Here is a 13,582-nt window from a genome sequence, read left to right on the forward strand (position 1 = left end):
AAAGTTTTATTTAGCTTATTCTGCTATTAAGACATTTATTTCTTTTTTTAATGTAATGAATTTTCTAATTTAAGTGCTTAAATTAAATTACACAGATGTTAATTTAATAATTATCCATCCATCCATCCATTTTCCAAACCGCTTATCCTATTGGGTCGCGGGGGGTCCGGAGCCTAATTTAATAATTATTTCAAATATTAATATCCATCCATCCATCCATTTTCCAAACCGCTTATCCTATTGGGTCGCGGGGGGTCCGGAGCCTAATTTAATAATTATTTCAAATATTAATATAAATTGTTAAAATGCAAAATACTAGAAGTTCATGTTAAAAATGGACTATTTACAAAACAACTGCTGTAATGTGTTATCGATTTGATCTTTAACTAATGTAATGTAAGCAAATGGGAAATGTGTCTCTATATCATTATGCTGAAATCTATCTCTTTGTTACAGGCTTTCAGAAGCTGCTGGATCCTCTTCACTCTGGCTTGCTGATAGTTTTATCTTGCAGCATTATTCTGAACGTTGCTCTCATTTGTATAAGATGTAAACTGACCTGTACACACTGTGCAGGTACGCTGCCCGGCTTTATGCACTCAGAAGGACAAAATGTAGATTTTAACAAATTATAGAAATATAAAATTGTTTTATGATAGATAACATTTTCATATTAAAACCACTCTTGCAGGTAATACAGTTTTAAAATCCATTATTAAATCTCACCTTATTTATATAAACCTTTTTGTACTGTAAGATTTACATTTTTGTATTATATCTTTCATATTTTGCAAAATCTATTGAAATATACATGTTGCAATAAGTTGCATATCAATAACTTTTATTACCAAGATCTCCTTTATAGCAATTTTATTATATATGATATATGAGAACAAATGACACGTATCCAAACATGCACACTTAAATTGACAGAAGTCATTTTTACTTTCATTTTTGAGACAAAAAGGATGTTGATTGCTTGAAAATTCGGAATGTTATCTGACCACGGTATGATACCGTGCGAAATTAAATAATATATTGATGTGTTATATATTTTAAACAGATGAAAAGAACAGTGATATATCAAAAGTGGAATGGTCACGCAAGCAAGTATGTAATAAATATTTCAAATTACAAATCGTCAGTAAAACAAATGAACCTCAGACTGATTTCCATCCTGGGATCAGCATTTTAAGTGCTATTTGTGAAAACAGGTAATAGCAAACCGATTTGATCCATCCAATTCTGCCATCTTTGTCTCCACAGTGCCATGACTAGGACACACTGAATTACGCTGCCCTGAACCTTAAGAAGCCAAAACCCAGGAGACAGAAGAAAGACGGGAATAATGACACTCTGTATTCTGACCTCCGCTACAGAGATTATGAATAAAGATGCTTCTCATTCATGTCAGTCACACAGAGTGTTCAGGGTGTAGCTTTAATAATGTTCAGAGGAGGGCAGGGGAGCCAGTGCTTCTGAGACTGAATCACGGGATTTTACGGAGCACCGGTGCTGAGTTTGGTGTCAGTGTGTTTGGGGCGCATTTTTACTGGAAGTGCAAATGTTCAAGCCAGACTGGGGGCTGAGGGAGGGGGAGAGGGGAGCCACAGAGATTATTTCTTCATGGCATGGGGGGGAATAAGCGGCTTTAATGTTGTGGAAAGGCTGAGTTGCTGCAATCAGTTCTTTGATGTCACACATGCTTACTTGTCTCCCTTGTGTACCATGCTGAATGGTTTGGGGCAAACGCACAGGGACTGATCGATTATATTAAACAGATGAAAGAAACTGAATGAAAATTTCAAGTGTTCTTAAATTACGTTTTTCATTTAATTGTGTGTTCTGGATGTATTTTTGAGTATATACATGTACCTGTATATGTACCTGTATATATACCTGTGTCGTTAATAACGATGTGGATAATTAAGAAAGAGGAGTTTTGTTTCTTGCTCCCTGTCTTGTTACTTGGCTCACAAACATACACACACATAGACACACACACAAACATACACAGACACACAAACACACACACACATAGACACACACACACACAAACACACATGCACACATGCACACACACACACTGCTACGGCTCTGTAAGAACACTACCATGCTCTTTTGTGTGAGTGGGGTGGGGGGTGTTAAATAAGATGAAAATGACAATGGCTGTACTTTTGTTATGTCAGTTGTGTTTCTATAGTCATTGTATCATATTCCACAAGCTTTTTATTCTACAAGATGTACAAGCCAGTCAGTGTATTCAGTGGGGTGTTCAGGAGTCATTAGGTTCTGAAAAATGTCTTGCATTTAAAACATAATGTACTTTTGAATACTTAAGTATTTTTAGATGCAAATACTCCAGTACTTTAACTGAAGTAAAAAATTAACTGAAAAACTTTGAGTATTATTTGACGAGGAGTATCTATACTTAACTCAAGTAGTGAAGTTGTGTACTTTGTCCACCTCTGTCCAAAAGTGACATACAGCTGTAAGCTGTTTGGGTTTGTTTGTCTGCTGAGTGCTTCTCTGCAGTGCTGCAGATGTTTCCACTGGTTAGATGCAGCTCAGGAAGACTGACCCACTGACTGCACTGTGCTGGTGTAACCGGTCTCGTTTGGGTCTTTGTTTACGGCCCGATCGCGCCAAGCGAGTCCAGTTAAAACATAGTCCCGGTTAAAGTCCGAGAGCTGATGCTCTCACTCTGCGTTGTGTATTTTTTTTTTGTTGTGTGTGGTGTGTGGGTGCGGGAGAGGGAGAGACGACACCGCGTGGCTTCCTCTGGACTCGGGATCCGACGTCCCTTTATTGGCACGTGTCTTTTCCTCTCTCTCTTCCTGGTAATGAAGAGCAAAGGATTAATTCCCCAGCAGCATGTAGCAGCTCAACATTCTCTTCCTCGAAGAGACAGGGAAAGAGAGCAAAATGAAAAAAAATATACATCAATATATAAAAAAATAAAACAAACAAAACATACCTGGTAATGAAGAGCAAAGGATTAATTCCCCAGCAGCATGTAGCAGCTCAACATTCTGCCCATGTGCACCCCGACAATAAAAAGAAAAACACAAACCAAATGAAGTTCATATTAAAATATTGCTTGATATATATTAATAATGATATGTTTAAACTTTTGTTACAGGAATTTTATATAATAATAAAAGGATTATTTTATATTTAATTAGATTAATGAGAGAGCCATGTTACCTCTTCCTCGAAGAGACAGGGAAAGAGGAAGAGGAAACTCGTCACGCCCCCTTTTAACCAGTGGGAGGCACCATGAAGCAGGGCCTTCTGGGAATTCTCCTTACTCCCTCTCCTATTCATTTTACCAGGATTTTAATAAATAAGGAATTTTGAGTAATTATACATATCAAAACAACTTTGTTACATTCACCCCCCTAGAATTACACAAAATTCTTACATAGGGCGGGAGAGAGAAAAAAAAACAGACCAGGAAAGAGCATTATACAAACACAGTATAACCCAGTGAATCAACTACCCCAAAGTAGGGTCAAGGAGCACTTGAAGCATGCATGGCGCCTTGCAAAACCTCAAAGAACATCCTCGGGAAACCATAGTGCCATATACACTACACAGCTCAGTCCAATGACTGTTAACACCCATGACAGCAACATCATGGTACATACAGGACTTAATAGAAAAAAAAGAAGAGAGAGGAAAAACACCATTCATTGTGCCAAATAACAAAAAGAAACAAAGAAAAAACAAGCACTAATGTGTCTCCAATCTATCTACTCTGAAAGGAGGAAGTAACATGTGACATAGACTCAAGCAACCGTCGAACAGGTTTAATCATCCTCCCAAACCGTGAAACACGAGAGCCCTCACCTACATTAACTTGAGGCTGCCTAAACCCAGGGTGGGAAAGGATGTGGGGTAAAGGAGATACAACTACAGCACCTTCACTAGGAGAACCCCTAGAGTCTACCAAATTATGACATGTCGGACTAGAGGTATCAACTGCAGTCTCTGTACAAGGGGTATCTGGCTGTGCAGCCGCCGTCTGACTACTGACTGGAGAGGTATCACAACCTTCAGATCCAACGTGATCAACACTAGCAGAGAGATCCTGTAAGGAGCCAGCTGGAGAAAGCACAGATGAGGGTACATCAGAATCAACTACTGACAAATTGTCATTACTCACAACTGAAGAGAGCACATTATTACCTTCAGTCCTCTGGGAGACAGGCCCATCAGAAAGGCATTCCCCCAGTGGCAGAAACCCAGCGTGGAGAAGTAAATTGCGATGGACAACTCTCACATTGCCATTGCCATCCTTGACCCGATAGACGTGAGTGGAGGGATTTGACTCTACCACTGTATACAATACAGGTTCCCACTTATCAGCTAATTTGTGTTTCCCCCTTACACCTTTGTTAGCTACCAGTACAGCATCACCAATGCACAAGGCATAACCTTTGGCTCTCTTATTGTATTGTTGAGCCTGGTGTCGCTGCTCAGCAGTGGAATTCTTTTGAGCAAGAAGCATTGCTGAACGAAGGTTATCCACTAAGGACTTCACATACTTATCATAATCACACACCGAGGGATCGCGAAGGACATTTCTGAAAACTAAATCGACTGGCAGTCTGGGAACCCGACCAAACATGAGGAAAAATGGGGCAAAGCCAGTGGTCTCATGGACAGTGCAATTATAAACAAAAGTCATACTTTGTACCAACTGTGGCCACTTGTGCTTTGCTGCTGGAGGCAGCGATCGCAGCATGTTACCCAGTGTACGATTGAACCTCTCAGTTCCACCATTACCCATCGGATGGTACGGTGTGGTCCGTGACTTCTCAATATTGGTCAACTCTAGAAGCTCAGCAAGTAACTCACTGCCAAAACTCGTGCCCTGATCAGAGTGCAGTCTTTCAGGAAAGCCATAAACACAAAAGAACCCATCCCAAAGTTTCTTTGCCACGGTCTTTGCTGTTTGGTCCCGACAAGGGAAAGCATGTGCCAGCTTAGTAAAATGGTCAGTAATCACCAACACATCTACAGACTTATCATTATGTTCTGCTGACCAAAAGTCAATACAGACCAGCTCAAGTGGAGCTGAGGTCTTAATATTCTCCAAGGGAGCTCTCGCTGAAGGTTCAGGAGTCTTACTGACAACACATCGCCTACATGTTTTCACGTGGGCACGAACATCTTTCTCCATGTCACACCAGAAGAAGCGCTGCCGAGCAAGAGACAGAGTACGGGGAAAGCCCTGATGACCAGCACTATCGTGAATACCAGTTAGTGCAAGTGATCTCAAGGACTTAGGAACCACAAATTGGAATCGCTTATGTTTGGTCATAGGATCTTTCGTGACACGATACAGGACACCATTCAATATTGTCAACTTATCCCACTGCTTTAGAAGTTTTAATGTCTGAACAGTCACATGGGCTCGTTCCCGCCTCGAAGGCCTACGCTTCCTCACCACGTAAGGTACCACACTGGCGATTACCTGATCTTGGCTCTGATGGGACTGTAAGTCAGACAGGGAAAGGGTTTGAAACACCTCGTTAGCAGGAGGGACCACATCACTCAGGCTTCCAGCCAAAGTCAATGCACGCTGGGCTGAGGCTGATTCCCAACCATCATGTGCGGACAATAAAGAAGAGACCACCTCAGATGACAACGGGGCAGATGCAGCGTCTGAATGCACAAGCGAGTGAGGCATGCAAGAAAGCCGAAAAGCATCCTGAAGAAGCTCATGCCTCACACCCTGCGTCTGGTCAAGCAACACAGAGTATGATTCCGACATTAGCCGACGGTAAAGTGGTTTCACAAAGGGCTCCCTGCTCAATGCATCAGCCACCACATTCTGTCTGCCAGGAATATACTTGATGTCGAAAGAATAAGCAGCTAGTTTTGACACCCATCGCTGCTCGCAAGCGTCCAGCTTCGGCTTGGTTAAAATATAAGACAGTGGATTGTTGTCTGTCCATACCGTAAACTCATGACCCTTGAGCCAATGACTAAACTTGTCGCACACTGCCCACTTTAAGGCAAGAAACTCCAACTTGTATGCAGGATAATTAACCTGACTACGTGTAAGGGATTTACTGGCAAAGGCTACCGGCCTAGCTTTCTCCTCCCCCTCCGGGACCTGCGAAAGTACAGCTCCGAGACCATCAAGCGAAGCATCAGTGGACAGAACAAACGGACGACTGAAGTCAGGATGTGCTAGGACAGTGCTGCCCAACAGAGCAGATTTAAGATCAGCAAAAGACTTATCGCAAGCTGAAGACCAATCACTTGGCGTTAGCACACGGAATGTTCCTGGTTTCTTTCGCATTGATCGGCCCTTTTGCACACGTTTCTGACCTGCAGTCAAACCAAACAGCGGTTTAGCCAGAGATGAACAATCTGGAATAAAGTGCTGGTAAAACATGACCATGCCGAGAAAGGATCGAACCTTCTTCTGAGATGGAGTGCAGCCGTCTGCTTCCATCAAGTCCTCCTTCTTGAATTTTGTTATGACATTAACTTTCTCCTGATCGACCGAAACTCCACTTTCACCCACCACATGCCCTAAGAACCGGACAGACCTTCGGAGGAAATGACACTTCTTCTGGGATAACTTCAAATTGTTAGCTCTAAGACGCGAGAACACCATCTCCAGACGCTCCAGAGCTTCACCCTCCGATGGTGCAAAAACAAGTAGGTCATCTAAGTAACAAAGGAGATTGGAGAAATTAAGATCCCCGAAAATACTGAGCATCATACGCATGAATGAAGCAGGACTGTTGCAAAGGCCCTGAGGCAACCGGTTATATTCGTACAACCCAAGAGGAGTCGTAAAGGCTGTATAATGTTTGTCTTTTTCATGCAGAGGAATGTTGTAAAACCCTGAAGTCAAATCCATTGTACTAAAGAAAACATTACCACCAAGAGCCGCAAGACAGTCTGCCGGGTTCGGTAAAGGATGCGCATCCTTGAATGTTCTTGCATTCAGCATCCGAAAGTCTGTACAAATACGCAAGCCTCCATCTTTTTTCCACACCATCACCAAAGGTGAAGCATACTCACTCACTGACTTACTGATGATATTCTTCATTTCCATTTCAGTCAGAACCTCTCTTAACTTATGGTAGTGAGCTGGTGGAACCCTGCGGTAAGGCAATCTAAATGGCTTCTCATCAGAGAGTCTAATACGGTGTACGAAATCTCTCACTTCACCACAATCTAGATTCCCACGAGAAAAGACATCCTGGTACGAAAGAAGAAGCTCTGCCAACTTATTTTTCCACTCGCCGGACACCTCACACCCTTCGATGTTAATGTCACCTAATCCACACCCCGCAAGACTACGTACAGGATCAGGAACTGCTTGTGGAGACGAAGCATCAGTCACTCGAGAAGAATTAGCTAGCCCTTGCATGAAGGTCAGATCTTCTAGGGCAAGACAAGGGAATACATCCGCCAATTTCGCATTGCGACGCATGGTTACAGGGTGCTGAGAAGCATTCAGGATCTTCATGGGCACCCATCTGTCACCCCACATAGGTGTAACAACCCGGCCCACCATAATGTTCTTAGGTGTAGCACGGGAGGATGTTGGTTCCACAACAACAGTACTCCCTGGTGACATTGGAGCCTCACTGGGCAACTTTCCCCACACTACATACTCGCTGCGTGGAAGCAGTGTGATTGCCTGTCTGAGTTTTACTGTTCCAATTTTATTGGGCACAGTGGAACTAGACCAGCGGGAGACACAACTAATAAGCTGGAGAAACTGTTCACAGTCAGAATTAGCTGAACGAGAAGAAATAAGATCCCAATACTTCTCAGAAGATTTCATGGAACTAATGACTGACCGCAAGACATTACTACCTACGATGAAATCATCTAGTTGACCAGGCACAACCAGTGTAGGTACTGAAAATTTTAGACCATATACATCAATGTTCAGTTCGTAAATGCATTTTGGCTTTGTGGTCAGTCCACCACATCCGACGAGGACTACTGACTCTGGGACAGGCTGAGCAGCCAAAGGAACATTAGCTGCCTTAAGAAGTGCTTCAGCCGTTTCACTGAGAGTGCAAGACATACTCCCTGAATCAAGCATACCTCTTAAAGTACACAAACCACTGACTGAAACTGGAGTGTAAAACAACTCATTTGCTCCTTCAAGAGCCTGGGGTTCGACTGGGGTGGCGAACTGGCTGTTAGTGAGACCACAAGAACCACCATCATCAGAGCGGTCGAGGGAAGTCCCAACATAGCTCATGCTATCCCTCATTCCACATGAGCTAGTTAGTTTAAAGCCGGCGTAGACGAAGAAAGACCCACCGAACGAGACTGTGAAGGAAGTAACGACGGGCACTGACTCCTGAAGTGACCAGGCTTCAAGCAATGGCGACACAACTTATCACGCTTACAGTGTGCATAGGTGGAATGATCTCTAGCACTACAGACTCTACATGTTGTACTTGTCACATCCTTCTGACATCGAGAACGGTGAAAACCCATAGCAGGCAACGACTGAGACTCTGCAGAACATATAGTCAAGGCTTTGTCAAGGACAGCAACCAGCTGGCTCAGACCAGAGTCAGAGGAATAAGCATTAGGGGACTGGACAGCTGAATGAGGAACCACTGGGGCCATTGCAGCTAGCGGCCTGGCAGAAGAGGACACCGGCTGCACCGAACTGTTCACATGGGTGTTGGGACTATTAAAATATGTGCCACCCGTGTTAGAAGGCGTCGGCCCCAACTCACATTCATGACTCGGCGGAACAGGTACAACCACACACTGACCATAAACAGACATGCTCTGAGAACGGTGCGCTTTAGCATTAGCACCCTTCAGATAACTCACGTGGCTGTCCAATCGCTCCTGCACCTCAGCAGCAGTCCACTTTTCAGCTGGCTTGAACTTGAAAGACATCTCAAGCTCGGGATCAGGACAGTGAGAAATAAACATGAGCACAACTTCAGCGTTTGGATCCTCAATATGTTTCCCTCGTCTGCGCAAACATTCCCCAACCGCATCAATCATTTTGTTAAGCCTTATCCAATAATCTAAGGCCGACTCACCTGGCTTTGGAACTGTACTGTAAAAGTCTCTCATAGGCATATTAGAATAAGCAATATCACTGAAATTTCGTACAAGGATGTCAAAGACAGTTGCAGCAAGCTCTTCTGGCTCTAAATCGGCACTGCTCCGTAAAGACACTTTGACCACATCCCTAGCTTTACAGGTTAATCTGCTCATTACAAAATCATACATTTCACCATGAGTGTCATACGACATTTTGGCAGCATACCGCTCCATCATCTCCTTCCATTCATGGATGGTAAACTTATCTGAACCATCACCTCTGTAGAAGGGAGGCAGATCTGAGCTTGGCTGAACCACTACCCTTAGCTCTGAAGCATCATGGCGTCCAGGAGTTTGTGAAACACCCAGGGACTTTGACAGGCCACTGCTGTGGTGATTCAGGGTGGACAAGTTAGCAGTAACACTCTCCCCAATTTGCTTGGCTAAATCGGCTATGATACTGCCCATAGCATCAACAGTAATCACTTGAACTGGATTATAGGAAGAGTCTGAAGCAGGGGTAGAATTAGCCACAGGAACTGGCTCAGGCTGTCTAGCTATAGGTGTAGTCTCACTTCTACCTGCATGGTTTAAAAACCAACCCCGTCCCCTACCAAGACTGCAAGGTGAAACTTCCCTATTAGTGTCTGACAAACCCAGCATACTAAACATACCTACCTTTGACATGGCTAGAAGAATAAATCACAAGCAGTGATATGAAAGTCAGTACTCACTTAAAAGAAAGTTGAGAGAAAGGGGGGAAAAAAAAATCCTCTGTGATTATTACCAGCTTTAACTGATTAAACAACTACTCAAGGTAATACACTGTTAGACTAAACACTCACACTTAACTAGCATGACTACAATAATAAAACTGCACAACACGTGCTACTCCATACAATTGTACTACAGCTCACAATGTGGTCAGCAGTCTAAACATTCTGGTAATATACAGGAAATGTAAACAATCAGAGAGGGAAAGAAAAAAAAAGATTCATTAAATAACATGAAGTCACCCAAAAAAAAGGACAAATTTCAACACTGAGCTGAACGACACTTTTTTTCGGTCATTAACAGCTGTTAGTCCGGAGAGCGCGACGGGGAAAAGCAGCGTCCTCGCGGTGATCCTCTGCGCGGTTTCAGCACACACACACACCATCCGAGTCACGGCACCAAATGTAACCGGTCTCGTTTGGGTCTTTGTTTACGGCCCGATCGCGCCAAGCGAGTCCAGTTAAAACATAGTCCCGGTTAAAGTCCGAGAGCTGATGCTCTCACTCTGCGTTGTGTATTTTTTTTTTGTTGTGTGTGGTGTGTGGGTGCGGGAGAGGGAGAGACGACACCGCGTGGCTTCCTCTGGACTCGGGATCCGACGTCCCTTTATTGGCACGTGTCTTTTCCTCTCTCTCTTCCTGGTAATGAAGAGCAAAGGATTAATTCCCCAGCAGCATGTAGCAGCTCAACATTCTCTTCCTCGAAGAGACAGGGAAAGAGAGCAAAATGAAAAAAAATATACATCAATATATAAAAAAATAAAACAAACAAAACATACCTGGTAATGAAGAGCAAAGGATTAATTCCCCAGCAGCATGTAGCAGCTCAACATTCTGCCCATGTGCACCCCGACAATAAAAAGAAAAACACAAACCAAATGAAGTTCATATTAAAATATTGCTTGATATATATTAATAATGATATGTTTAAACTTTTGTTACAGGAATTTTATATAATAATAAAAGGATTATTTTATATTTAATTAGATTAATGAGAGAGCCATGTTACCTCTTCCTCGAAGAGACAGGGAAAGAGGAAGAGGAAACTCGTCACGCCCCCTTTTAACCAGTGGGAGGCACCATGAAGCAGGGCCTTCTGGGAATTCTCCTTACTCCCTCTCCTATTCATTTTACCAGGATTTTAATAAATAAGGAATTTTGAGTAATTATACATATCAAAACAACTTTGTTACACTGGACTCACTTTGCAAAGAGTAAAAACCACACAGACAGAACAATATCTGCTTCTTGTAAGACCCTGTTTCCTCTCTACCTCACCCAGGTCACGCTTTCAAGTATTCAGCCTAAGTTATTTTATCCAAACAAGCCACCATTATTATTCATGCAGCTGGACATTTGACTGGAGCACATGATTGCTACATATCACTACTGTACATGGAACGGAATGTACAGTTTTCACAACAGAACTTTAGAAAAGCAAAATTCTCATCAGTCCACATCTCTAACCACCACACATCCTAGGGCTCCCATTTATAATGGTACATTTTTGTTTTATTCACATTCTTTTTCATCACACAGATAAACACCATCCATTAATCTTACAGCATGTATCCTGGTCAGGGTGATGGGGACGACACCACCTATATCGAGTGTGATTTAAGGCCAAGACCTTAAAAGGGAGAGTCAAGACTGAGGCTTGTTACAAGAGCAGTGGGGCACAAAACAACAAACAACATCATTATGAATGTAAAAGAAATGGATGTATATATAAATATAGGGTAATAATAGAAACAAAAAATAAGAATATATTACATACAGAGGAATATTATAGGAATATTAAAATTAACTTATACACAATCCTTAACTTATACACAATCCTATTGCATGTAACATTATTGCTCATGTGCCAGATATTAGCCTCCCAAAGGAAGCTGCCACACAGGGCATAATGCACTGGCTCAATGCAACACTGCACATCAGTGAATAAGGAGGAACAATATTGCAGATCAGCAGCAGATAGAAACTGTATCAGAAGACAGTGAACAGGGGAAAAGTTCAATGAGCAGAGTGCAGATTATAAAGCCTGACTGCTGTGGGGCCCAATGACCTGCGGTACCGTTCTGTCACACGCCGGGTGTCTGAGTCTCTTACTGAAGGAGCTGCCCTTACGGGCCTCCATAGTCTGCTGGGGGGGTGAGAGGTGTCACATAAAATTGATGACAGCCTTGTTATCAGCCTGCTCTCATCCATCTACTCTACAGTGCCAAGGGACGCTCCTCCCTGATGATGAGAGGAGTCTAAGCATGTGGACATTTGGGATAATGTGAGTTCAGAACTGGATGGTCAGCTGTACGACTTCCAGTCTGTAGGCAGACTCATCACCTTCAGTTATGATGGCAAACACAGTAGTATCACCTGCAAAATTCAGGATCTTCACTGGAGCAGCAGTGATTTGTGTAGAAATTGAAGAGAAGAGGGAGAGCACAGAGCCTGGAGGAGCTCAGTGCTGAGGGTCAGCGTGTCTGATGTGTGCTGTAAGCATACAGATGTCCTGCATTTGTGGAACATTTTGTTTGTGCTGCTGTTTATATGTGTTGTTGACGCTGCAGTCAGTAATTTTCCACTAGCAGTCTCACCTCTGCATTTTACAGGAAGACTGACCGACTGAGAGCAGGGTGTTTGTGTCTCTCTTCTCAGTGAGCGAAAACCACACAACCATCAGGTCCTCAGCTCAGGCCCACTGCTTCACTAGAAAAACCACAAAGGGTATTTTTATCTAAAAGTGGGTGAGCAAGTGAGATGTTATTGACAGCATGAATTTGTCTACTAACATTTTAAATTCAAACCTAAAAAGCAGTATGTCCAGGATGTCAGTAATTACATTTAGTCAGTATGAACAATTTGGGTGCAATAATATAGAATAATGTAGAATTTTGCATAATTCAGTTAATACCAGTAAGATACCGATCATTAACACTATAAGGTCATGTTGCTGAATCTCATTGTTAAAGTTAAATGAATCTACGCATTTTTATACACACAAGACTGTGCTTAGTTCATCTTTCAGTCAAAATCACACAGTGAGGCAAATCTGACCATCTTAATTGTTTTTGCTTGTGTGGAATGGCATCCCATGCAGGCCTGTGCTCTGTGCTTCCTGGGACAGGTCCCACCCTCTCCAGACCCCGATGAGAATTAGTAGTCGCTGGATAAAAGATTGACAAAAGATAAAAATACAAAAGTCATTCTTGCTGTCTAACCTCTGATTACTGCATGACATTTCTGATTTCTGATAACTGATAAGTAGAAAATATGTTTAGTCTCTTGCTTGGTGGTAAGAAAAAAGGAGAACCACAAAGAGCACAGTCATTTTCAAGGTTATTTCTCACTGGTCAGTGTGAAAGGCTGCGTCATTAATATAACGCCGGGCTCAGCACAGTGACTGCACCTGCGCTGCACTGTAGAACACAAGCCAGGCTGCAGACCATCAGCCCTGAAAGTTAAAACAGGACTCGTATGTGTGTCATGTGGTGTTTAATAAAAATTTACAGGACAGAACATAGTGGATTCAGTTTCCTTTGCTCTTACACTCCCAGTCCAAAGTGTGGCCACGACTGCTGTCAATGCATCTGTCTCTTTTTTCACCTTAATTTTTCACCTGTGTTATTCACCTTAATATCAAAAGGCTCCAAAGCAGTACAGTAATGCAGAACAAATATTGTAACTAACAAGGAAGTGGGGAGGTAATGGACAGAAGTGTTGGTTTTTGGTAACTCCACTCCTCT

At 42.7% G+C, this 13,582-nt stretch overlaps 1 protein-coding gene and 1 long non-coding RNA gene across 2 annotated transcripts; both read right to left on the minus strand.

Annotated features, from left to right (window-relative positions):
* Window positions 1-2,776: 2,776 nt before the first annotated feature.
* LOC125728344 (uncharacterized) lies at window positions 2,777-10,852 on the minus strand. Its single transcript, XM_049005325.1, has 2 exons — window positions 10,616-10,852; window positions 2,777-10,469 (listed from the first exon to the last, which is right to left on the minus strand). Exon 2 carries the CDS (start codon window positions 9,748-9,750, stop codon window positions 8,278-8,280), a length of 1,473 nt encoding a protein of 490 aa, XP_048861282.1. The 5' UTR covers window positions 9,751-10,469; window positions 10,616-10,852; the 3' UTR covers window positions 2,777-8,277.
* Window positions 2,777-10,966, minus strand: LOC125728345 (uncharacterized). Its single transcript, XR_007389041.1, has 2 exons — window positions 10,846-10,966; window positions 2,777-2,892 (listed from the first exon to the last, which is right to left on the minus strand). It is a non-coding gene; the product is annotated as an uncharacterized LOC125728345 (long non-coding RNA).
* Between the last annotated feature and the right edge of the window lie 2,616 nt (window positions 10,967-13,582).

Source organism: Brienomyrus brachyistius, unplaced genomic scaffold, assembly GCF_023856365.1.
Source record: "Brienomyrus brachyistius isolate T26 unplaced genomic scaffold, BBRACH_0.4 scaffold251, whole genome shotgun sequence".
NCBI lineage: Eukaryota > Metazoa > Chordata > Actinopteri > Osteoglossiformes > Mormyridae > Brienomyrus > Brienomyrus brachyistius.

Excerpts from the sequence above, each read along its gene's own strand:
- LOC125728344 (XM_049005325.1), bottom strand. The coding sequence starts at position 9,750 with ATGTCAAAGGTAGGTATGTTTAGTATGCTGGGTTTGTCAGACACTAAT.